Source organism: Salvelinus namaycush, chromosome 35 (genome assembly GCF_016432855.1).
Source record: "Salvelinus namaycush isolate Seneca chromosome 35, SaNama_1.0, whole genome shotgun sequence".
Classification (NCBI taxonomy): domain Eukaryota; kingdom Metazoa; phylum Chordata; class Actinopteri; order Salmoniformes; family Salmonidae; genus Salvelinus; species Salvelinus namaycush.
This window is the reverse complement of record NC_052341.1, coordinates 7,200,708-7,227,026: the sequence shown is the minus strand read 5'-3', so window position 1 is coordinate 7,227,026 and position 26,319 is coordinate 7,200,708. Positions and strand designations below refer to the sequence as shown.

General features: G+C 47.7%; 1 protein-coding gene across 3 annotated transcripts in view; it reads right to left on the bottom strand.

Moving 5' to 3' along the window:
- Window positions 1–1,304: 1,304 nt before the first annotated feature.
- Window positions 1,305–26,319, bottom strand: part of LOC120029334 (caskin-2-like) — a 94,320-nt gene continuing 69,305 nt past the window's right edge. Inside the window, exons 12-21 of one of the 3 annotated variants that reach the window (XM_038974566.1) lie at window positions 19,346–19,477; window positions 18,405–18,998; window positions 17,342–17,460; window positions 17,094–17,178; window positions 8,793–8,878; window positions 8,462–8,572; window positions 6,951–7,052; window positions 5,105–5,243; window positions 2,588–4,868; window positions 1,305–2,508 (exon numbers count right to left, since the gene is read on the bottom strand). In XM_038974566.1, coding sequence (XP_038830494.1) covers window positions 2,412–2,508; window positions 2,588–4,868; window positions 5,105–5,243; window positions 6,951–7,052; window positions 8,462–8,572; window positions 8,793–8,878; window positions 17,094–17,178; window positions 17,342–17,460; window positions 18,405–18,998; window positions 19,346–19,477 — 3,746 coding nt within the window. In that variant the 3' untranslated portion in view covers window positions 1,305–2,411. The remainder of the gene's footprint in view (window positions 2,509–2,587; window positions 4,869–5,104; window positions 5,244–6,950; window positions 7,053–8,461; window positions 8,573–8,792; window positions 8,879–17,093; window positions 17,179–17,341; window positions 17,461–18,404; window positions 18,999–19,345; window positions 19,478–26,319) is intronic. The other 2 variants (XM_038974567.1, XM_038974568.1) reach the window with 2 other exon arrangements.

The following is a 26,319-nucleotide window of genomic DNA, read 5'->3' as shown; positions in this document are numbered from 1 at the left end:
GCTCCGACGCTCGTCGGATGAGGCAGGACTTGCAAACCATTACAGACTACAAACGAAAGCACAGCCAAGAACTGCCCAGTGACACGAGCCTACCAGACGAGCTAAACTACTTCTATGCTCGCTTCAAGGCAAGTAACACTGAAGCATGCATGAGAGCATGTTCCAGACGGCTGTGTGATCTCGCTCTCCGCAGCTGATGTGAGTAAGACCTTTAAACAGGTCAACATTCACAAGGCTGCAGGGCCAGACGGATTACCAAGACTTGTACTCCGAGCATGCGCTGACCAACTGGCAAGTGTCTTCACTGACATTTTCAACCTCTCTCTGTCCGAGTCTGTAATACCAACATAGTTAACCTGCCTAACTGACTACAGACCCGTAGCACTCACGTCTGTAGCCATGAAAGGCTTTGAAAGGCAGGTCATGGCTCACATAAACACCATTATCCCAGAAACCCTAGACCCACTCCAATTTGCATACCACACCAACAGATCCACAGATGATGCAATCTCTATTGGCACTCCACACTGCCCTTTCACATCTGGACAAAAGGAATGACTGCACGGCCAGGCACAACTCCAACACCATCATTAAGTTTGCTGATGACAACAGTGGTAGGCCTGATCACTGACAACGATGAGACAGCCTATAGGGAGGTTAGACACCTGACCGTGTGGTGCAATGACAACAACATCTCCCTCAATGTGATCAAGACAAAGGAGATGATTGTGGACTACAGGAAAAGGAGGACCGAGCACGCCCCCATTCTCATCAATGGGGCTGCAGTGGAGCAGGTTGAGAGCTTCAAGTTCCTTGGCGTCCACATCACCAACAAACTAACATGGTCCAAGCATACTAAGACAGTCGTGAAGAGGGCACAACAAAACCTATTCCCCCTCAGGAGACTGAAAAGATTTGGCATGGGTCCTCAGATCCTCAAAAGGTTCTACATCTGCACCATCGAGAGCATCCTGACGGGTTGCATCAGTGCCTGGTATGGCAACTGCTCGGCCTCCGACCACAAGGCACTACAGAGGGTAGTGCGAATGGCCCAGTACATCACCGGGGCCAAGCTTCCTGCAATCCAGGACCTCTATACCAGATGGTGTCAGAGGAAGCCCTGAAAATTGTCAAAGACTCCAGCCACCCTACTCATAGACTGTTCTCTCTGCTACCGCACGGCAAGCGGTACCAGATCGCCAAGTCTAGATCCATGAGGCTTCTAGACAGCTTCTACCCCCAAGCCATAAGAATCCTGAACAGCTAATCAAATGGCTACCCAGACTACTCGCATTGCCATTTGCCGCATGTGACAAATAAAATTTTATTTGAAAATGTTGCGTTTATATTTTTGTTCAGAATATATTACATGTTATCATAAAACTTAAAAAAAATAATTTACAAAGTACTTTTCTAATTATCATAGTTACTCCTAACATCACGTATAATATATTTTGAAGAGAATAGGTGCTCCCTTTGTAAAACAAAAAAATGCAACGTAAAAACAACAAAATCTCAGTTTTCAGTAACATTTAAGAGTCTCATGTTAAGAATATTGACACACAACATAAGATTGGGTAAAGTTTAAGATGAGAATATGATATAATTTACAATAAATGTACAATAAAAATGGACCCTTATTCCCTTCTGGTTGGCTCAGAGCAAAGATGTAGCAAAGACACTCGTTCTGTCATAAACCCGTGCTCTATGTCATAAACCCGTGCTCTATGTCATAAACCCGTGCTCTATGTCATAAACCCGTGCTCTATGTCATAAACCCGTGCTCTATGTCATAAACCCGTGCTCTATGTCATAACCCCGTGCTCTATGTCATAAACCCGTGCTCTATGTCATAAACCCGTGCTCTATGTCATAAACCCGTGCTCTATGTCATAAACCCGTGCTCTATGTCATAAACCCGTGCTCTATGTCATAAACCCGTGCTCTATGTCATAAACCCGTGCTCTATGTCATAAACCCGTGCTCTATGTTATAAAACACAGTAAATTGTTCTGTGTTATTGTGCTGTCTTTGCCAAGCAAAACCATTGATCCAGGGTTATGCGCTCCAGTTAAGGCAAGTCCCGATGTGTGTGTTCAGGATATCCACACTCTTTCAAGTGCAGTCAGAGGTTCTCCACATTGTGACTGCTCTCTTCACCCCATTGTCCCCCCCTTCGCCCTTTCACTTTCCCTCCCTCTTCCTCTCCCCGCTCCTACTTTCTCTCATCCACCCTATGAAACATGCAGATCAGTGCATCAGTCTAATCAATTCTAGCCATGCATCCCAAACGGCTCCCTATTCCCTATATAGGGCACTTCTTTTGACCAGGGCTCTGTAGGGAAGAGGGTGCAATTTGCAACCCAATCCTACTGGTCCTATTCAGGTTGCCTTGAGTGAAGAGGAGGTATTTAATCCAACATGGCATCCAGTTGGTCGGCGAGGTCATCAAACATGTTGCCAATGTCATCCAGGATATTCCCTGCTGCTTTCACTGGGCTGCTGCCACTGGGAAACAAAGAGGAGAGTGTTAACACAGTGTCTGTGTGTCTGCCTGCACGTGTGTGTATGCGTGTGTGTGTCTTACCCGTCAGTGCAGTCATCCTGAGACATTTTTCTCTCTACAACTTTCAGCGCTGCCTCCAGTGACGTGTTGGTCTCATCCAGCCTCCTCTGAACCAACACCTCCGAGCAGGCCTCACCAGCCTGGGCCTTTCCTGCTCTCCCTGCCTGGCCTGGAGGCACCAAGGTGCAGTAGGATGGAGCGCGGGTTGCCTGGGCTGTAGGGGCTGAGGTTATGGATGAGCTGAGATGGGGAAGTGTAGAGGCAGAGACAGTAGCAGGCATCTGGTTCGTTGGCCTATATGTTACTGTTCTCTGCGGACTGCCTGCTTTGGTTGCTGTTACTGGTTTCTGTGGATTGCCTGGTATAGAGGTGGTTGTGTGTGTATTTTGACTGGCTGTTATATGGTTCTGTGTGCTGCCTGTCACTGTCTTCTGTTGACTGGCTGGTATAAGGGTGAGGACAGGTTTGAGGGGAGGGCTGGTTGGTTTGGAGGCCAGGGGTGGTTTCTGGCCTTTCCCTGTCGATTCTGCTCTCTGTAAACAGCTCCCTGACTTCACGCCTGCTTCCTCCTCTTGCTTGTCTCCGTTTGTGTGTGTGTGGAAGCCGTTGGACCGGCTGTGTGTGTGTGGCTGTGTGTGTCCGTCGTCTTCGCTGGCGGTGAAGATCTCGTCCAGTGTGTGTGTATCCCGGTCTTTGGGCTGACGCCGTCGTTTGACGGTGTCCGACTCTTTGAGGTTGAACTCAGGGACCCCCAAGGACTTTGGGGCCTGCATTTTTGGGTCTTCTGGAGAAGCCTGGGGTTGGATTTCAGGGTCTGACCGGAAGCCTGCTCCCATCCTGGGCCGCTGTTTGATGGTGAGGTTGCCCTCCTCCGCGAAAGGGAGGTTCTCACTGGAGCTACTCTGAGGTGATGTAGAGCTTTCCAATACTGAACCATCCTTCCACACTCTCTCCTCTTCTGGGCTTCTCTCTATCCCTCCATCTCTATCCCTCCGCTCGCCCCCCATCCTCCTCAGGCCTCCCAGCCCCAGAGCGGGTACTGGTTTGTGGGAGGCGAGGGTGGGGGTGCGAGGGGAGGGTAACGCTACCCCCTTAGAGGGGCTGCCCCCGGGCCCGGACCCTTGTAGCCTGGCTGCGATGCTTCTCACACTGCCTGCACTCTCTGTCTCCACCCCTCCCACCTCCACCTGCCCTGACACTACTGCCGCTCCTCCTGATTGTCTGGCCTGGCTGCCACTCACCGAGCTCATCCTCTTAGGTGGCGGTGGGGGCGGGCCTTTGCGGCGAGCGAATGAGTGGCTCCGGCTGATGTGGCGTTGGACGGCGGAGGAATTTGATCGGCCGCAGCCTGGTTTGCGTCCTAGTGTTGCGTACGAGGGCATGGTCACCGGAGGAACAGATTCCTGCAGCGATGACTCGTCGTCTTCCGGTTCTCCATCTGACAGGGCGTAGCGGGACAGACTCTGGGTGTGTTTCTTAAGAGCCTCTGTGTTGAGGCCTAGTCCTGGGAGGGGGATTGCTCCAGCCTGGGGCTTGGGTAGACCACGTTGGCACAGATAGGTGCCTCCTTCCTGGGTGTGGAGGTAGTTGAATGCCCTCTGTGTGGGGGAGGCCTGGGGAGAGGGGGGAGAGGAGAAGGGGTGAGGGTGGGGAGGGGGCTTGCAAGGTTTGGGTTTACTAGGCACGGCTGGGTAGGCGAAGCGGGGCATCGAGCTGGGGGTGAGAGGAGGGGTGAGGGGGGTGATGGGTAGTTTAGTGGGTGGCTGGGGGTGGCGCTTCTGGTCTGGCCACACCTCTGTGAGTCTCTGACGGTCTCTCCCTGGACTACCTCCTCCCCCCTGTCTCCCACCTCCTCCTCCCCCTCCTCCCAAGCTTTCGTCCGAGCGACTGTGCACTCCAGCCGATGCCGGAGTCTGTTGGTGAAGCTCTTGGGAATATCCCGTAAAATTCCCAGATTTCCCAGAATTCCCGGATCCGCGGGAGCGCGTTCCGATGCTCTCCTGGCTAATGCTCTCCCTCACACCCATCCCAAACCCCCCTCTCCCCACCCCTCCTCCTGCTGCCCTCCCCATCATGGTGTTCTGTAGCTCTGTGCTCAGCTCGCTGTCATGGAAGGAGAGGAAGGGTGTCCTGGGGGTGTGAGGGGTCAGGGGGCAGCAGTCGTAGGGGATCTCGGGGGGCTCAATAGCCACCAGGGCCGTGGTAGGTTTATGCCGGAGCGTGTCGGAGCCGTTGGCATGGTGACGATAACGATGCAGGTCACATAAACGCTTCACGGCTAACATCAGCTTCTTCTGATGACCTGAGACAGCGAAAGAGAGAGATACAAGAACACAAATGCTAGGAACACAAATAACTTCATGAACAGTTATTTTTGTATACAAGTGGTTAAAAAGGTTGCTGATTGGTTGTCAACAGCAAGGCTGTCATATTGAAAAGGGGGTGTGTCCAAGAGGTCTCACATACACTGCTGACACACAGATGCACTTCAACTCAACAATGTGACCTTGCAATGTGAAGAGTGTGATGATTTCTTACCCAGCTTGGTGATTCCTATCTCTGATAAGTCCTCCCAGGTGATATCCTTGACGATGCTGATGGTGTCATAACCATTCTCACACAGTCTCTTCTGGTACTGAGGGAGACCGATCGCACTCAACCACTCTGACAGCTCAGACTGACAGAGAGAGAGGGCGAGAAGGAGGGAGGGAGAGAGAAAAACTAAAATAAAGCATTTATTGAATTTAATTCAATTGAAGAGAGATGGACAGAGAGAGAGAGAGATGGACAGAGGGAGGAGAGAGAGAGAGAGAGATAGAGGGAGGAGAGAGAGAGAGAGGGAGTAGAGGGAGGAGAGAGAGAGCCGGAGGAGAGAGAGAGAGAGCCGGAGGAGAGAGAAAGCGAGCCGGAGGAGAGAGAGAGCAGAAGGAGAGAGAGAGAGAGAGAGCAGGAGAGAGAGAGAGAGAGCCGGAGGGGAGAGAGAGAGCCGGAGGGAGGAGAGAGAGAGAGCAGGAGGGAGAAGAGAGAGAGAGAGCAGGAGGGAGAAGAGAGAGAGAGAGCAGGAGGGAGAAGAGAGAGAGAGAGCAGGAGGGAGGAGAGAGAGAGAGCAGGAGGGTGGAGAGAGAGAGAGCAGGAGGGTGGAGAGAGAGAGAGCAGGAGGGTGGAGAGAGAGAGAGCAGGAGGGAGGAGAGAGAGAGAGCAGGAGGGAGGAGAGAGAGAGAGCAGGAGGGAGGAGAGAGAGAGAGCAGGAGGGAGGAGAGAGAGAGAGCAGGAGGGAGGAGAGAGAGAGCAGGAGGGAGGAGAGAGGGAAAGGGAGAGGGAGAGCGAGAGAGCGAGAGAGGAAGGGCGAGGGAGAGTTGGACAGAGAGAGATAGAGATGGACAGAGAAATTGCACAGCAATCACAGCAGCAAGATTTGTGACCTGTTGCCACAAGAAAAGGTCAACCAGTGAAGAACAAACACCATTGTAAATACAACCCACATTTATGTTAATTTATTTTCCCTTTTGTACTTTAACTATTCGCACATCTTTACAACACTGTATATAGACACAAAGACATTTGAAATGTCTTTTATTTTGGAACTTTTGTGAGTGTAATGTTTAATATACATTTTTTATTGTCTATTTCACTTGCTTTGGCAATGTTAACATATGTTTCCCATTCCAATAAAGCCCTTAAATTGAATTGAGAGACAGACAGAGAGAGAGAGAGAGATGGACAGAGAGAGAGAGAGAGAGAGATGGACAGAGAGAGAGAGAGAGATGGACAGAGAGAGAGAGAGAGATGGACAGAGAGAGAGAGAGCGAGAGATGGACAGAGAGAGAGAGAGAGAGATGGACAGAGAGAGAGGTGGACAGAGAGAGAGAGAGAGGTGGACAGAGAGAGAGAGAGGTGGACAGAGAGAGAGAGAGAGAGGTGGACAGAGAGAGAGAGAGAGAGAGGTGGACAGAGAGAGAGAGAGAGAGAGGGACAGAGAGAGAGCGCGAGAGAGAGAGCGCGAGAGAGAGAGCGCGAGAGAGAGAGAGAGCGCGAGAGAGCGCGAGAGAGAGAGAGAGAGAGAGAGAGAGAGAGAGAGACAGAGACAGAGACAGAGACAGAGACAGAGACAGAGACAGAGAGATGGACAGAGAGAGAAAGAAAGAGATGGACAGAGAAAGAAAGAGATGAACAGAGAGAGAAGACAGAATGACAGAGTGACGGTGAGCTTGTTGACCAATAGTTGTACGACAAAAGACAGTTCCTGCTGACTGTAAAGCTCTACATGAAACAACCCGACAGACTACATAGACTACTACACAACTCTCTCTGTTAGTGTCAAAGGCCTGTCGTCATCAGCCAGAGACTGTGTTCAGAGTGCAAAGGTCATGTGACAGTCTCTTACAGGGATGTAGTCAGGCAGCCACTCTGGGATGTTCAGGTTGCCTATCTCCATGGAGATCTTCTTTCGGTGGCCTGGTTTGGTCACACCGATGGCGGTCAGGTCCTGGACAGACATACACCAGGTTAGGAAACCCCACGACTCGGCTATCAATCAGAAAAATTACTACAGAACACATTTATCCATGCTCATTTATTTTGTTGACCTAAAAAATTGAGGTAAATGTGGAATACGTTTGTTTTAAATCTCAATGCCGCAAAAAGAGACACTGTACAGATGTGTGTGTGTTAACTACTTATGGATGGGGGGCAGTATTGAGTAGCTTGGATGAATAAGGTGCCCAGAGTAAACTGCCTGTTACTCAGGCCCAGAAGCTAAGATATGCATATTATTAGTAGATTTGTATAGAAAACACTCCGAAGTTTCTAAAACTGTTTGAATGATGTCTGTGAGTATAACAGAACTCATATGGCAGGCAAAAACCTGAGAAAAAATCCAACCAGGAAGTGGGAAATCTGAGGTTTGTAGGTTTTCAAGTCTTTGCCGATCCAAGATACAGTGTAAATTTGGTCCGATTGCACTTCCTAAGGCTTCCACTAGATGTCAACAGTCTTTAGAACCTTCTTTCAGGCTTCTACTGTAAAGTGGGAAAGAATAAGAGCTGTTTGACTAAGGGGTCTGGCAGAATGCCATGAGCTAAGTCATGCGCACGGCCGTGAGAGTTAGCTGCGTTCCTTTTAATTTCTAAAGACAAAGGAATTGTCTGGTTGGAATATTATTGAAGATTTATGATAAAAACATCCTAAAGATTGATTCTATACATCGTTTGACATGTTTCTACGAACTGTAATGGAACTTTTTGACTTTTCGTCTGGACTAAGTGTGCCTGCGCCTCATGAATTTGGATTTGTGAACTAAACACTTGTATTTTCATCAACATTTATGATGAGTATTTCTGTAATTTGACGTGGCTCTCTGCACTTTCACCGGATGTTTGTTTGAGAATGCATTTCTGAACATAACGCACCAATGTAAACTGAGATTTTTGGATATAAATATGAATTTATCGAACAAAACATACATGTATTGTGTAACATGAAGTCCTATGAGTGCCATCTCATGAAGATCATCAAAGGTTAGTGATTAATTTTATCTCTATTTCTGATTTTTGTGACTCCTCTCTTTGGCTGGAAAAATGGCTGTGTTTTTCTGTGACTAGGTGCTGACCTAACATAATCGTTTGGTGTGCTTTTGTCGTAAAGCCCTTTTGAAATCGGACACTGTGGTGGGATTAACAACAAGTATATCTTTAAAATGGTGTATAATACTGGTATGTTTGAGGAATATTAATTATGAGATTTCTGTTGTTTGAATTTGGCGCCCTGCACTTTCACTGGCTGTTGTCATATCGATCCCGTTAACGGGATTTCAGCCGTAAGAAGTATCTCACTTGCTCTCAAATGTGTCAATCAATTAAGCGTAATCAATAAATGTATGATAATCCAGCGTCTGACCTCTGGGGTCATCCTACTGACAGTAAGTACATCGTATCCTGCTGTGAGGAAGTTATCAGTGTAGCTCTCCAGCTGGAACTCACACAGCCATTGGTAGATGGCCTCAGAGTCCTATAGACGGAGAACAGAGGGTTATCACACAGACATGAACGGTCAGACTGACACACACACACACACACACACACACACACACACACACACACACACACACACACACACACACACACACACACACACACACACACACACACACACACACACACACACACACACACACACACACACACACACACACACACACACACACACACAGACACCATATTCAACTTACACTGCCCACCAGGACTATGTCTGGACACATGAAGCCACTCTGCTCCCCCAACCGAGTACCACCACTGACTTGACGACTCGGACCACCTGGGGGAGAGAGAGAGAGAGAGATTACAACCTTTACCAAATGAAATGTTCACAGCTAACAGCAAGCATGAGGAAGGACTGAGGTGAAGGTGTCTTGTAGATCTGAGGGGCCAGTCAGCAGACCCATGTCAGATTACTGAAGCGTGCCTCTCTCCTCTCTCATGGGACAATGGTTTTGGTCAGAGCCCCCGATCCCTCTTCAGAGTGAAGCAAAGCACCTGAGAGAGAGGTCTGGAACAGGACATAGGGCCCCTCTGTACACACCTCATCAATCATCTACCTTACATCCAAAAAACACACTTAGGCTTCTACTCTCAAGGCAGACAGACAGAGAGAGAGACAGAGAGACAGAGATACAGAGATACAGAGAGAGGGAAGAGAGAGAGAAACAGAGACAGAGAGACAGAGATACAGACAGAGAGACAGAGGGAAGAGACAGAGAGACAGAGATACAGACAGAGAGACAGAGAGAGGGAAGAGAGAGAGACAGAGACAGAGAGACAGAGAGAGGGAAGAGAGAGAGAGACAGAGAAACAGACAGAGAGACAGAGATACAGACATAGAGAGGGAAGAGAGAGAGAGACAGAGAAACAGAGACAGAGAGACAGAGATACAGACAGAGAGAGGGAAGAGACAGAGAGACAGAGAGAGGGAAGAGAGAGAGAGACAGTACACTGTATGATAACTTTATCTGTTTACAAGACTACTGCCTAAACAGCATTCTGTGATTTCATCAGACTAAATGTATCATGTAAAGGTTTTTCCCTGGTTAGTCTGTCCTTATGTTTTTAAACTTGCTTATTTTAATGTGGGATTTTATTATTACAATTAATCTTGTATGTGAAGTGACATTGGGTGTCTTGAAAAGTGCTTAAAATAAAATTAAACAACAACAACGAAATGGTTTTGAACTTATTGATTACTTTACATGTATAAGGAATCTATATGATGGGGTCAATGAAGGGTAGATAGTAACTTTCCATACACCACGTCCCTGAGTGAGACAAGGGGAAGTGTAGAAAGTTCATATTCTGTTCCATGTTTCTAAAGAGGGAAGTGATGGGCAATAGTTAGTCTCTGATAAGGCAGGCCAGCTGAGGAACTAGGGAGGAGCGAGGAATTCGGCTCGAGGTCAAGTCAACAGATGAAGGGAGAAGAAACCTCTGGGAGGGGGGCCAGAGTGGCCCACCACAACAACCCTCCTACTACAGTCCTATCTCACACAGAGGGGCCCACCACAACAACCCTCCTACTACAGTCCTATCTCACACAGAGGGGCCCACCACAACAACCCTCCTACTACAGTCCTCTCTCACACAGAGGGGCCCACCACAACAACCCTCCTACTACAGTCCTTTATCACACAGAGGGGCCCACCACAACAACCCTCCTACTACAGTCCTTTATCACACAGAGGGGCCCACCACAACAACCCTCCTACTACAGTCCTTTATCACACAGAGGGGCCCACCACAACAACCCTCCTACTACAGTCCTCTCTCACACAGAGGGGCCCACCACAACAACCCTCCTACTACAGTCCTTTATCACACAGAGGGGCCCACCACAACAACCCTCCTACTACAGTCCTTTATCACACAGAGGGGCCCACCACAACAACCCTCCTACTACAGTCCTCTCTCACACAGAGGGGCCCACCACAACGACCCTCCTACTACAGTCCTATCTCACACAGAGGGGCCCACCACAACAACCCTCCTACTACAGTCCTTTATCACACAGAGGGGCCCACCACAACGACCCTCCTACTACAGTCCTTTATCACACAGAGGGGCCCACCACAACAACCCTCCTACTACAGTCCTTTATCACACAGAGGGGCCCACCACAACAACCCTCCTACTACAGTCCTATCTCACACAGAGGGGCCCACCACAACAACCCTCCTACTACAGTCCTATCTCACACAGAGGGGCCCACCACAACGACCCTCCTACTACAGTCCTATCTCACACACATACACTTCCACACCCACCAAGGTTCTAGCATCAGGCAGGGCCATGACTACTATGAACCAATTAAGTTCCTGCCTAGCAACAGAGATATATTGGCTGTCTAGATGTGTAATGAGTTAACCCCACTATTAGGAGGTTGTAAATATATGTGCTTGTGTAATCATGCTTTGTCTTTGCAGCTGTATGACCCAGTTGGTGAATAAAGTTGGTTTGAGTTTTTTCTAGTCGTCCGTTTGTTCAGAACTTAACAATGGTAAACTTCTCCAGTAAAACTACAATCACACTAAAGTAACAGAGTAATAACTAGAGAGATTGCAGATAATAACAAGGACAAGCCAGGAGAACTGTGTTACCCCTCTCTCTCTCTCTGATTCATAACCTGCCTCTCTTCTGCACCCTTTTTATCTTGCATTCCATTATCTACTGTCTTCTCTTTTAACCCATCTCCCTCTCTCCCTCTCTCCCGTCCCACGTATGTTTGTCTGTCTCCTCCCATTTCTCTTACCCACACCATCTCTCTGTCCTGTTGAAGTCTCTCCCTCTCCCTCCATGTTTTCTGTCCCCCTTCCATTTCTCCCCCTCCCTCCCTCTCCCAGCTCCAGAGAAGCTGATAGTAGTTAGTTCAGGCCTTCCTCAACAGAACACCGTAAGCTGACAGAATACCCGCATGTCTATTCTCTCTCTCCTCTTGTCCTGTCCCGTACTCCCTGGTGAGACCAAAGACTAACTCTGTCCCCTTTTATTGCTTCTATAAAGAGCTGAGCTTCTGTCTGTGTCCCAAATGGAACCCTATTTATTTAATAAAATTAAATCTAGAATCGGCTTCCTATTTCGCAACAAAGCATCCTTCACTCACGCTGCCAAACATACCCTCGTAAAACTGACCATCCTACCGATCCTCAACTTTGGCGTTGTCATTTACAAAATAGCCTCCAACACTCTACTCAACAAGCTGGATGCAGTCTATCAGAGTGGCATCAGTTATGTCACCAAAGCCCCATATACTACCCACCACTGCGACCTGTATGCTCTCGTCGGCTGGCCCTCGCTACATATTCGTCGCCAGACCCACTGGCTCCAGGTCATCTATAGGTCTTTGCTAGGTAAAGCCCCGCCTTATCTCAGCTCACTGGTCACCATAACAACACCCACCCGTAGCACGCGCTCCAGCAGGTATATCTCACTGGTCATCACCAAAGCCAACACCTCCTTTGGCCGCCTTTCCTTCCAGTTCTCTGCTGCCAATGACTGGAACGAAGTGCAAAAATCACTGAAGCTGGAGACTCATATCTCCCTCACTAACTTTAAGCACCAGCTATCTGAGCAGCTTATGGATCGCTGCAGCTGTACATAGTCCATCTGTAAATAGCCTATCCAACTACCTACCTCATCCCCATATTGTTTTATTTACTTTTTTGCTCTTTTGCACACCAGTATTTCTACTTGCACACCATCATCTGCACATCTATCACTCCAGTGTTAATTTGCTAAATTATAATTATTTCGCCACTATGGCCTATTTATTGCCTTACCTCCCTTATCTTACTACATTTGCACACACTGTGTATAGACTTTTCTATTGTGTTATTGACTGTACGTTTGTCTATCCCATGTGTAACTCTGTGTTGTTGGTGTTGCACTGCTTTGCTCCATTTTGGCCAGGTCGCAGTTCTAAATGAGAACTTGTTCTCAACTGGCCTACCTGGTTAAATAAAGGACATTTATTTTTATGAAGAAAATAAATAAATATATATATATATATATATATAAAAAAGGCACTACTTTTGGCCCTATTAAGGGACTAGGGTGCCATCTGGGACTGTTATGTTTTGCAGTGAGGTGAGTTGGTTTATAGTGTCTATACTGGTTTGTGGAGTGGTAAGTTGCTGTGCAGAAAGCTGGTTTCTGTATTGTTGATGTAGTGAGGTAAGTAGCTGTATTTCTTTCTCTCGCTCTCATTTGCCCTCTGCCCTGTGGCTGTAGCTAGCTACTCTATGAACGTTTGAACATCTTGGACATGTTCTGTTATAATCTCCACCAGGCACAGCCAGAAGAGGACTGGCCACCCCTCAGAGCCTGGTTCCTCTCTAGGTTTCTTCCTAGGTTTTGGCCTTTCTAGGGAGTTTTTCCTAGCCACCGTGCTTCTACATCTGCATTGCTTGCTGTTTTGGGGTTTTAGGCTGGCTTTCTGTACAGCACTTTGTGACATCTGCTGCTGTAAAAAGGGCTATATAAATACATTTGATTGATTGATTGGCCTGGTCTGGGCTAGGAGGACAGGTGGAATACTCTGTCAGTCTGACCTCAGACTGAATACAGCTCGTTTAACAGACAAAAACACATCTACTGAAAATTACAGACATTATTTCAAGCTAATGTCTCTGGGGTTGGTAGGGCAGAGTATATATTTGAAAATGGGGGGGCTGAAGGGTAATAGAGGTGAAGAGGGTAGAGCTGAAGGGTAACAGAGGTGAAGAGGGTAGAGCTGAAGGGTAACAGAAGAGAAGAGGGTAGAGCTGAAGGGTAACAGAAGAGAAGAGGGTAGAGCTGAAGGGTAATAGAAGAGAAGAGGGTAGAGCTGAAGGGTAACAGAAGAGAAGAGCTGAAGGGTAACAGAAGAGAAGAGCTGAAGGGTAACAGAAGAGAAGAGCTGAAGGGTAACAGAAGAGAATGGGGTAGAGCTGAAGGGTAACAGAAGAGGGTAGAGCTGAAGGGTAACAGAAGAGAAGAGCTGAAGGGTAACAGAAGAGAAGAGCTGAAGGGCAACAGAAGAGAATGGGGTAGAGCTGAAGGGTAACAGAAGAGGGTAGAGCTGAAGGGCAACAGAAGAGAATGGGGTAGAGCTGAAGGGTAACAGAAGAGGGTAGAGCTGAAGGGCAACAGAAGAGAATGGGGTAGAGCTGAAGGGTAACAGAAGAGGGTAGAGCTGAAGGGCAACAGAAGAGAAGAGGGTAGAGCTGAAGGGCAACAGAAGAGAAGAGGGTAGAGCTGAAGGGTAACAGAAGAGGGTAGAGCTGAAGGGTAACAGAAGAGGGTAGAGCTGAAGGGTAATAGAGGAGAAGAGGGTAGAGCTGAAGGGTAACAGAAGAGGGTAGAGCTGAAGGGTAATAGAGGAGAAGAGGGTAGAGCTGAAGGGTAACAGAAGAGAAGAGGGTAGAGCTGAAGGGTAACAGAAGAGAAGAGGGTAGAGCTGAAGGGTAACAGAAGAGAAGAGGGTAGAGCTGAAGGGTAATAGAGGAGAAGAGGGTAGAGCTGAAGGGTAACAGAAGAGAAGAGGGTAGAGCTGAAGGGTAACAGAAGAGAATGGGGTAGAGCTGAAGGGTAATAGAGGAGAAGAGGGTAGAGCTGAAGGGTAATAGAGGAGAAGAGGGTAGAGCTGAAGGGTAACAGAAGAGAAGGGGGTAGAGCTGAAGGGTAACAGAAGAGAAGGGGGTAGAGCTGAAGGGTAACAGAAGAGAAGAGGGTAGAGCTGAAGGGTAACAGAAGAGAAGAGGGTAGAGCTGAAGGGTAACAGAAGAGAAGAGGGTAGAGCTGAAGGGTAACAGAAGAGAAGAGGGTAGAGCTGAAGGGTAACAGAAGAGAAGAGGGTAGAGCTGAAGGGTAATAGAGGAGAAGAGGGTAGAGCTGAAGGGTAACAGAAGAGAAGAGGGTAGAGCTGAAGGGTAACAGAAGAGAAGAGGGTAGAGCTGAAGGGTAACAGAAGAGAAGAGGGTAGAGCTGAAGGGTAACAGAAGAGAATGGGGTAGAGCTGAAGGGTAACAGAAGAGAAGAGGGTAGAGCTGAAGGGTAATAGAGGAGAAGAGGGTAGAGCTGAAGGGTAAGAGAAGAGGGTAGAGCTGAAGGGTAACAGAAGAGAAGGGGGTAGAGCTGAAGGGTAACAGAAGAGAAGAGGGTAGAGCTGAAGGGTAACAGAAGAGAAGAGCTGAAGGGCAACAGAAGAGAAGAGGGTAGAGCTGAAGGGTAACAGAAGAGAAGGGGGTAGAGCTGAAGGGTAACAGAAGAGAAGAGGGTAGAGCTGAAGGGTAACAGAAGAGAAGAGGGTAGAGCTGAAGGGTAACAGAAGAGAAGAGCTGAAGGGCAACAGAAGAGAAGAGGGTAGAGCTGAAGGGTAACAGAAGAGAAGGGGGTAGAGCTGAAGGGTAACAGAAGAGAAGGGGGTAGAGCTGAAGGGTAACAGAAGAGAAGAGCTGAAGGGCAACAGAAGAGAAGAGGGTAGAGCTGAAGGGTAACAGAAGAGAAGGGGGTAGAGCTGAAGGGTAACAGAAGAGAAGGGGGTAGAGCTGAAGGGTAACAGAAGAGAAGGGGGTAGAGCTGAAGGGTAACAGAAGAGAAGAGGGTAGAGCTGAAGGGTAACAGAAGAGAATGGGGTAGAGCTGAAGGGTAACAGAAGAGAAGAGGGTAGAGCTGAAGGGTAACAGAAGAGAAGAGCTGAAGGGTAACAGAAGAGAAGAGGGTAGAGCTGAAGGGTAACAGAAGAGAAGAGGGTAGAGCTGAAGGGTAATAGAGGAGAAGAGGGTAGAGCTGAAGGGTAACAGAAGAGAAGAGGGTAGAGCTGAAGGGTAACAGAAGAGAAGAGGGTAGAGCTGAAGGGTAACAGAAGAGAAGAGGGTAGAGCTGAAGGGTAACAGAAGAGAATGGGGTAGAGCTGAAGGGTAACAGAAGAGAAGAGGGTAGAGCTGAAGGGTAATAGAGGAGAAGAGGGTAGAGCTGAAGGGTAACAGAAGAGAAGAGGGTAGAGCTGAAGGGTAACAGAAGAGAAGGGGGTAGAGCTGAAGGGTAACAGAAGAGAAGAGGGTAGAGCTGAAGGGTAACAGAAGAGAAGAGCTGAAGGGCAACAGAAGAGAAGAGGGTAGAGCTGAAGGGTAACAGAAGAGAAGGGGGTAGAGCTGAAGGGTAACAGAAGAGAAGAGGGTAGAGCTGAAGGGTAACAGAAGAGAAGAGGGTAGAGCTGAAGGGTAACAGAAGAGAAGAGCTGAAGGGCAACAGAAGAGAAGAGGGTAGAGCTGAAGGGTAACAGAAGAGAAGGGGGTAGAGCTGAAGGGTAACAGAAGAGAAGGGGGTAGAGCTGAAGGGTAACAAAAGAGAAGGGGGTAGAGCTGAAGGGTAACAGAAGAGAAGAGCTGAAGGGCAACAGAAGAGAAGAGGGTAGAGCTGAAGGGTAACAGAAGAGAAGGGGGTAGAGCTGAAGGGTAACAGAAGAGAAGAGGGTAGAGCTGAAGGGTAACAGAAGAGAATGGGGTAGAGCTGAAGGGTAACAGAAGAGAAGAGGGTAGAGCTGAAGGGCAACAGAAGAGAAGAGGGTAGAGCTGAAGGGCAACAGAAGAGAATGGGGTAGAGCTGAAGGGTAACAGAAGAGGGTAGAGCTGAAGGGTAACAGAAGAGGGTAGAGCTGAAGGGTAACAGAAGAGGGTAGAGCTGAAGGGTAACAGAAGAGAAGAGGGTAGAGCTGAAGGGTAACAGAAGAGAAGAGGGTAGAGCTGAAGGGTAACAGAAGAGAAGAGGGTAGAGCTGAAGGGTAATAGAGGAGAAGAGGGTAGAGCTGAAGGGCAACAGAAGAGAAGAGGGTAGAGCTGAAGGGTAACAGAAGAGAAGGGGGTAGAGCTGAAGGGTAACAGAAGAGAAGAGGGTAGAGCTGAAGGGTAACAGAAGAGAAGAGGGTAGAGCTGAAGGGTAACAGAAGAGAAGGGGGTAGAGCTGAAGGGTAACAGAAGAGAAGAGGGTAGAGCTGAAGGGTAACAGAAGAGAATGGGGTAGAGCTGAAGGGTAACAGAAGAGAAGAGGGTAGAGCTGAAGGGTAACAGAAGAGAAGAGGGTAGAGCTGAAGGGTAACAGAAGAGAAGAGGGTAGAGCTGAAGGGTAACAGAAGAGAAGAGGGTAGAGCTGAAGGGTAACAGAAGAGAAGAGGGTAGAGCTGAAGGGTAACAGAAGAGAAGAGGGTAGAGCTGAAGGGTAACAGAAGAGAAGAGCTGAAGGGTAACAGAAGAGAAGAGGGTAGAGCTGAAGGGTAACAGAAGAGAAGGGGGTAGAGCTGAAGGGTAACAGAAGAGAAGGGGGTAGAGCTGAAGGGTAACAGAAGAGAAGAGGGTAGAGCTGAAGGGTAACAGAAGAGAAGAGCTGAAGGGTAACAGAAGAGAAGGGGGTAGAGCTGAAGGGTAACAGAAGAGAATAGGGTAGAGCTGAAGGGTAACAGAAGAGAAGAGGGTAGAGCTGAATGGTAAGTAGTGTACAAGGTAAGAGACCTGTATGTCCATCAGGTTGTTTGCTGGGGTCTGGTCCTGCAGGGAGGAACTGCTGTTCTCTGGACTCACCAGCAGAGGGAGCCAGCTACACACAGGAAGAGGGATACCTTGTTCAGCTGTTTGTGGTCCATATGACCGTGAAACAAAGTGGGCATACTGTCTATCTTTATTTTCCTGAAACCAAGTGCAATCTTTACTTAAGCTGATGATATCTAGAACATTTCAATGATAACTGCCAGGTTACTCACCTTGTGTGTCCCATTCTGTCCGAAGCCGTTCTCTGAGCTCTGCCCGCTGCCAGCACTACGACTGCTGCCCACACTACCTGCACTGCTGCCTGCACTGCCAACACTGTTCCTGTCTCCTGCTAGATGGACAATGAGGAGAAAGAGAGAGAGACAGAGACAGAGAGAGAGAGAGACAGAGAGAGAGAGAGAGACAGAGGGACAGAGAGAGAGAGACAGAGAGACAGAGAGACAGAGAGACAGAGAGACAGAGAGACAGAGAGACAGAGAGACAGAGAGACAGAGAGACAGAGAGAGAGAGAGAGAGAGAGAGAGAGAGAGAGAGAGCGTGAGAAGAGAGCGGGACAGAGAGAGAGAGAGAAACAGACAGAGGGACAGAGGGACAGACAGAGAGAGAGAAACAGACAGAGGGACAGACAGAGGGACAGAGAGAGAGAGAAAGACAGAGGGACAGAGAGAGAGAGAAAGACAGAGGGACAGACAGAGGGACAGAGAGAGAGACAGAGAGACAGAGAGACAGAGAGAGAGAGAGAGAGAGAGAGAGAGAGAGAGAGAGAGAGAGAGAGAGAGAGAGAGAGAGAGAGAGAGAGAGAGAGAGCGTGAGAAGAGAGCGGGACAGAGAGAGAGGGACAGAGAGAGAGAGAGAGAGAGAGAGGGACAGAGAGAGAGAGAGACAGAGGGACAGAGAGAGAGAGAGACAGAGGGACAGAGAGAGAGAGAGAGAGAGAGAGAGAGAGCGTGAGAAGAGAGCGGGAGGGAGTTCAACATAGTGGCAAAGTTTGCTTCCATGGGCTCTGCCACAACCCTCTCAAGGGATGGAGGGAGAGAAGAGTGGAGAAGCCAGAAGGAGAGAGGATCAGTCGAGCAGTGTACAGTATTAGATTGGATCAAGATCGCGGAATTAGCTGGGAATGGACACTTGGACGGGACGCTTGGAGGGGGGCAGGTCAGCATCTCTCTAGGCAGTAATCTGGACTTTTAGAGGGGGTAGTGGGGTACATCTAGGGGAGTGGGTGAACAGGGGGGCACGGAGGTAGTTTGGGTAGCTGGGTACACACACTCTTACCAGTGGGAGAGCTCCTGAGGACCCATATCTCCTCACATGGGCTAGCTGGATTAGCTGGGTACACACTCTTACCAGTGGGAGAGCTCCCGAGGACCCATATCTCCTCACAGGGGCTAGCTGGATTAGCTGGGTACACACTCTTACCAGTGGGAGAGCTCCTGAGGACCCATATCTCCTCACAGGGGCTAGCTGGATTAGCTGGGTATACACTCTTACCAGTGGGAGATCTCCTGAGGACCCATATCTCCTCACAGGGGCTAGCTGGATTAGCTGAGTACACACTCTTACCAGTGGGAGAGCTCCTGAGGACCCATATCTCCTCACAGGGGCTAGCTGGATTAGCTGAGTACACACTCTTACCAGTGGGAGAGCTCCTGAGGACCCATATCTCCTCACAGGGGCTAGCTGGATTAGCTGGGTACACACTCTTACCAGTGGGAGAGCTCCTGAGGACCCATATCTCCTCACAGGGGCTAGCTGGATTAGCTGGGTACACACTCTTACCAGTGGGAGAGCTCCTGAGGACCCATATCTCCTCACATGGGCTAGCTGGATTAGCTGAGGCTGTAGGGAGACTGCCAGGTGTACAGGTACCTAACAAACACACACACAGTAAGCCTGGTCTGGTGGAGGTGTGCTGAGGAGTGGGGGCCAGGCGGGTAGTGGGGTCAGAGGACCCTAGGCCAGGGTAACTCTCAGCAGGACTAAGGCGGGTATGGAGTAGGGGGTCTGGGCCCCAATAAATTAGAAGCCACGTTGTTCCCAAGACATTGACTGGACAGGTAGTATTAGTCGAGAGCATCTGTAAGTAACTTCATAGAGGAAGTGTGTGTGTGTGTGTGTGTGTGTGTGTGTGTGTGTGTGAGAGATAGTGTGTGTGTGTGTGAGATAGAGTGTGTGTGTGTGTGTGTGTGTGTGTGTGTGTGTGTGTGAGTGTGTACCTGCGTGGTCATAGTACAAGGCGTAGGAGTCCTCAATATGGGGGGCGGAGCCAATACTGGTGGGAGGAGCTCTTGACAGGAAGGGCTGCTGCCGTTGGCTTGGTAACGAGACCTGACATGAGACAGAACCCCCTGCAGGCCAGAAGCAGAAACACACACAGCGTAAAGGATGGGGAAGGTGTGTGTGTCTGTTTAAGAACTTAAGTCTCAGGTCCCACCTACGAGATGCATCCTACCCCTTTAGGTAAACAACTTCATAAAACCGAATCTGCAACCTCCTTATGTAATAGCTAGTGATTAAATGTGACAAAATGGTGGTAGCAGAGCAGTTCTGCAAGAGTTTTCATTCCCACACAGAGAGAGAGCTTTCATTCCCACACACAGAGAGCTTTCATTCCTACACACAGAGAGCTTTCATTCCCACACAGAGAGAGCTTTCATTCCCACACACAGAGAGCTTTCATTCCCACACACAGAGAGAGCTTTCATTCCCACACACAGAGAGAGAGTTTTCATTCCCACACACAGAGAGCTTTCGTTCCCACACAGAGAGCTTTCGTTCCCACACAGAGAGGGAGCTTTCATTCCCACACAGAGAGAGCTTTCATTCCCACACAGAGAGAGCTTTCATTCCCACACAGAGAGAGCTTTCATTCCCACACAGAGAGCTTTCATTCCCACACACAGAGAGAGCTTTCATTCCCACACACAGAGAGAGCCTTCATTCCCACACACAGAGAGAGCCTTCATTCCCACACAGAGAGAGCCTTCATTCCCACACAGAGAGAGCCTTCATTCCCACACAGAGAGCCTTCATTCCCACACAGAGAGCCTTCATTCCCACACAGAGAGCCTTCATTCCCACACAGAGAGCCTTCATTCCCACACAGAGAGAGCTTTCATTCCCACAGAGAGAGCTTTCATTCCCACACAGAGAGAGCTTTCATTCCCACAGAGAGAGCTTTCATTCCCACACAGAGAGAGCTTTCATTCCCACACAGAGAGAGCTTTCATTCCCACACAGAGAGAGCTTTCATTCCCACACAGAGAGAGCTTTCATTCCCACACAGAGAGAGCTTTCATTCCCACACAGAGAGAGCTTTCATTCCCACACAGAGAGAGCTTTCATTCCCACACAGAGAGAGCTTTCATTCCCACACAGAGAGAGCTTTCATTCCCACACAGAGAGAGCTTTCATTCCCACACAGAGAGAGAGAGTTCATTCCCACACAGAGAGAGAGCTTTCATTCCCACACAGAGAGAGATAGTTCATTCCCACACACAGAGAGCTTTCATTCCCACACAGAGAGAGAGCTTTCATTCCCACACAGAGAGAGATAGTTCATTCCCACACACAGAGAGCTTTCATTCCCAGAGAGAAAGAGCTGTCATATCATCACTACTGCTGAGGAGGGAGGCTCACTATGCTCTCAGTGTGTGTGTCCATGAAGGAAGTGGGATGTTGTCATTCTGCTGGAATTATCACCCAGTACACACACAGCCGAGTTTGCTCTCACAGCAGGGACCTGTCAACGACTCACTTGAGCTTTCAACTGGGATTTCCCTTCAGTGGACACACACACACACACACACACACACACACACACACACACACACACACACACACACACACACACACACACACACACACACACACACACACACACACACACACACACACACACACAAATAAAGCAGTCTCAGGATTTTAAAACTGAGTCTACACTTCCCAATCTGGCCCTGATAATCCTATTACACGGTGTGTGTGTGTCTGCCACCGTGTGTGTGTGTTATGCCCTCCAGGACATCTACTCTGAGGAAATATAGTCAAGGACTCCAGTCACCCATCTGGCAAGCAGCCCACTAGTACCGCGCAACACCGCCCACTAGTACCGCGCAACACAGCCCACTAGTACCGCGCAACACCGCGCAACACAGCCCACTAGTACCGCGTCACACGGTCCACTAGTACCGCGTCACACGGTCCACTAGTACCGCGTCACACGGTCCACTAGTACCGCGTCACACGGTCCACTAGTACCGCGTCACACGGTCCACTAGTACCGCGTCACACGGTCCACTAGTACCGCGTCACACGGTCCACTAGTACCGCGTCACACGGTCCACTAGTACCGCGTCACACGGTCCACTAGTACCGCGTCACACGGTCCACTAGTACCGCGTCACACGGTCCACTAGTACCGCGTCACACGGTCCACTAGTACCGCGTCACACGGTCCACTAGTACCGCGTCACACGGTCCACTAGTACCGCGTCACACGGTCCACTAGTACCGCGTCACACGGTCCACTAGTACCGCGTCACACGGTCCATTATTACCGCGTCACACGGTCCATTATTACCGCGTCACACGGTCCATTATTACCGCGTCACACGGTCCATTATTACCACGTCACACGGTCCATTATTACCGCGTCACACGGTCCATTATTACCGCGTCACACGGTCCATTATTACCGCGTCACACGGTCCATTATTACCGCGTCACACGGTCCATTATTACCGCGTCACACGGTCCATTATTACCGCGTCACACGGTCCATTATTACCACGTCACACGGTCCATTATTACCACGTCACACGGTCCATTATTACCACGTCACACGGTCCATTATTACCACGTCACACGGTCCATTATTACCACGTCACACGGTCCATTATTACCACGTCACACGGTCCATTATTACCACGTCACACAGTCCATTATTACCACGTCACACAGTCCATTATTACCACGTCACACAGTCCATTATTACCACGTCACACAGTCCATTATTACCACGTCACACAGTCCATTATTACCACGTCACACAGTCCATTATTACCACGTCACACAGTCCATTATTACCACGTCACACAGTCCATTATTACCACGTCACACAGTCCATTATTACCACGTCACACAGTCCATTATTACCACGTCACACAGTCCATTATTACCACGTCACACAGTCCATTATTACCACGTCACACAGTCCATTATTACCACGTCACACAGTCCATTATTACCACGTCACACAGTCCATTATTACCACGTCACACAGTCCATTATTACCACGTCACACAGTCCATTATTACCACGTCACACAGTCCATTATTACCACGTCACACAGTCCATTATTACCACGTCACACAGTCCATTATTACCACGTCACACAGTCCATTATTACCACGTCACACAGTCCATTATTACCACGTCACACAGTCCATTATTACCACGTCACACAGTCCATTATTACCACGTCACACAGTCCATTATTACCACGTCACACAGTCCATTATTACCACGTCACACAGTCCATTATTACCACGTCACACAGTCCATTATTACCACGTCACACAGTCCATTATTACCACGTCACACAGTCCATTATTACTACTAATACTTGTTATTGTTGACTCTATTGTTATTATTGATTAATGTACTGCATTGTTGACACATAAGCATTTCACCATTTATACCTGCTGTAAAACTGTATGTGACTAAATAAAATTATATATTTTTAGACTTTTATTTGACAGTTTGTTTCAGGACCTTGTTTTTTAGTATTTCCAGCTGCATAGTTGGCGTGTATTCTATAGTTGAACCAGGCTTAATGTGAAGGTGTTTATAGCTGGGTGTGTATTCTATAGTTGAACCAGGCTTAATGTGAAGGTGTATATAGCTGGGTGTGTATTCTATAGTTGAACCAGGCTTAATGTGAAGGTGTTTATAGCTGGGTGTGTATTCTATAGTTGAACCAGGCTTAATGTGAAGGTGTATATAGCTGGGTGTGTATTCTATAGTTGAACCAGGCTTAATGTGAAGGTGTTTATAGCTGGGTGTGTATTCTATAGTTGAACCAGGCTTACTGTGAAGGTGTATATAGCTGGGTGTGTATTCTATAGTTGAACCAGGCTTAATGTGAAGGTGTATATAGCTGGGTGTGTATTCTATAGTTGAACCAGGCTTACTGTGAAGGTGTATATAGCTGGGTGTGTATTCTATAGTTGAACCAGGCTTACTATGAAGGTGTTTATAGCTGGGTGTGTATTCTATAGTTGAACCAGGCTTAATGTGAAGGTGTATATAGCTGGGTGTGTATTCTATAGTTGAACCAGGCTTAATGTGAAGGTGTTTATAGCTGGGTGTGTATTCTATAGTTGAACCAGGCTTAATGTGAAGGTGTTTATAGCTGGGTGTGTATTCTATAGTTGAACCAGGCTTAATGTGAAGGTGTATATAGCTGGGTGTGTATTCTATAGTTGAACCAGGCTTACTGTGAAGGTGTTTATAGCTGGGTGTGTATTCTATAGTTGAACCAGGCTTAATGTGAAGGTGTTTATAGCTGGGTGTGTATTCTATAGTTGAACCAGGCTTAATGTGAAGGTGTATATAGCTGGGTGTGTATTCTATAGTTGAACCAGGCTTAATGTGAAGGTGTTTATAGCTGGGTGTGTATTCTATAGTTGAACCAGGCTTAATGTGAAGGTGTATATAGCTGGGTGTGTATTCTATAGTTGAACCAGGCTTAATGTGAAGGTGTTTATAGCTGGGTGTGTATTCTATAGTTGAACCAGGCTTACTGTGAAGGTGTATATAGCTGGGTGTGTATTCTATAGTTGAACCAGGCTTAATGTGAAGGTGTTTATAGCTGGGTGTGTATTCTATAGTTGAACCAGGCTTAATGTGAAGGTGTATATAGCTGGGTGTGTATTCTATAGTTGAACCAGGCTTAATGTGAAGGTGTTTATAGCTGGGTGTGTATTCTATAGTTGAACCAGGCTTACTGTGAAGGTGTATATAGCTGGGTGTGTATTCTATAGTTGAACCAGGCTTAATGTGAAGGTGTTTATAGCTGGGTGTGTATTCTATAGTTGAACCAGGCTTAATGTGAAGGTGTATATAGCTGGGTGTGTATTCTATAGTTGAACCAGGCTTAATGTGAAGGTGTTTATAGCTGGGTGTGTATTCTATAGTTGAACCAGGCTTAATGTGAAGGTGTATATAGCTGGGTGTGTATTCTATAGTTGAACCAGGCTTAATGTGAAGGTGTTTATAGCTGGGTGTGTATTCTATAGTTGAACCAGGCTTAATGTGAAGGTGTATATAGCTGGGTGTGTATTCTATAGTTGAACCAGGCTTAATGTGAAGGTGTTTGTAGCTGGGCGTGTATTCTATAGTTGAACCAGGCTTAATGTGAAGGTGTATATAGCTGGGTGTGTATTCTATAGTTGAACCAGGCTTAATGTGAAGGTGTATATAGCTGGGTGTGTATTCTATAGTTGAACCAGGCTTACTGTGAAGGTGTATATAGCTGGGTGTGTATTCTATAGTTGAACCAGGCTTACTATGAAGGTGTTTATAGCTGGGTGTGTATTCTATAGTTGAACCAGGCTTAATGTGAAGGTGTATATAGCTGGGTGTGTATTCTATAGTTGAACCAGGCTTAATGTGAAGGTGTTTATAGCTGGGTGTGTATTCTATAGTTGAACCAGGCTTAATGTGAAGGTGTTTATAGCTGGGTGTGTATTCTATAGTTGAACCAGGCTTACTGTGAAGGTGTTTGTAGCTGGGCGCACATGTACGTTTGGGTGTATACTTCTGCATGTGTGTGTGTGTGTGTGTGTTCATGCGTGTGTGTGTGTGTGTGTGTGTGTGTGTGTGTGTGTGTGTGTGTGTGTGTGTGTGTTCATGCGCGTGTGTGTGTGTGTGTTAGAGGTCGACCGATTAAATCGGAATGGCCGATTAATTAGGGCCGATTTCAAGTTTTTTTTTTACACCTTTATTTAATCTTTATTTAACTAGGCAAGTCAGTTAAGAACACATTCTTATTTTCAATGACGGCCTAGGAACGGTGGGTTAACTGCATCGTTCAGGGGCAGAACGACAGATTTTTACCTTGTCAGCTCGGGAGATTCAATCTTGCAACCTTACAGTTAACTAGTCCAGCGCTCTAACCACCTGATTACATTGCACTCCACGAGGAGACTGCCTGTTACGCGAATGCAGTAGAAGCCAAGGTAAGTTGCTAGCTAGCATTAAACTTATCTTATAAAAAACAATCAATCAATCATAATCACTAGTTAACTACACATGGTTGATGATATTACTAGTTTATCTAGCGTGTCCTGCGTTGCATAAAATCGATGCAGTGCGTATCGTTGCTCCAATGTGTACCTAACCATAAACATCAATGCCTTTCTTAAAGTCAATACACAGAAGTATATATTTTTAAACCTGCATATTTAGCTAAAAGAAAACCAGGTTAGCAGGCAATATTAACCAGGTGAAATCGTGTCACTTCTCTTGCGTTCATTGCACGCAGAGTCAGTGTATATGCAACAGTTTGGGCCGCCTAATATGCCAGAATTTTACGTAATTATGACATAACATTGAAGGTTGTGCAATGTAACAGGAATATTTAGACTTATGGATGCCACCCGTTAGATAAAATACGAAACGGTTCCGTATTTCACTGAAAGAATAAACGTCTTGTTTTCGAGATGATAGTTTCCGGATTCGACCATATTAATGACCTAAGGCTCGTATTTCTGTGTGTTATTATGTTATATCTAAGTCTATGATTTGATAGAGCAGTCTGACTGAGCGGTGGTAGGCAGCAGCAGGCTCGTAAGCATTCATTCAAACAGCACTTTCCTTCATTTGCCAGCAGCTCTTCGCTGTGCTTCAAGCCTATCAACTCCCGAGATTAGGCTGGTGTAACCGATGTGAAATGGCTAGCTAGTTAGCGGGGTGCGCGCTAACAGCGTTTCAAACGTCACTCGCTCTGAGACTTGGAGTAGTTATTCCCCTTGCTCTGCATGGGTAACGCTGCTTCGAGGGTGGCTGTTGTCGTTGTGTTCCTGGTTCGAGCCCAGGTAGGAGCGAGGAGAGGGATGGAAGCTATACTGTTACACTGGCAATACTAAAGTGCCTATAAGAACATCCAATAGTCAAAGGTTAATGAAAT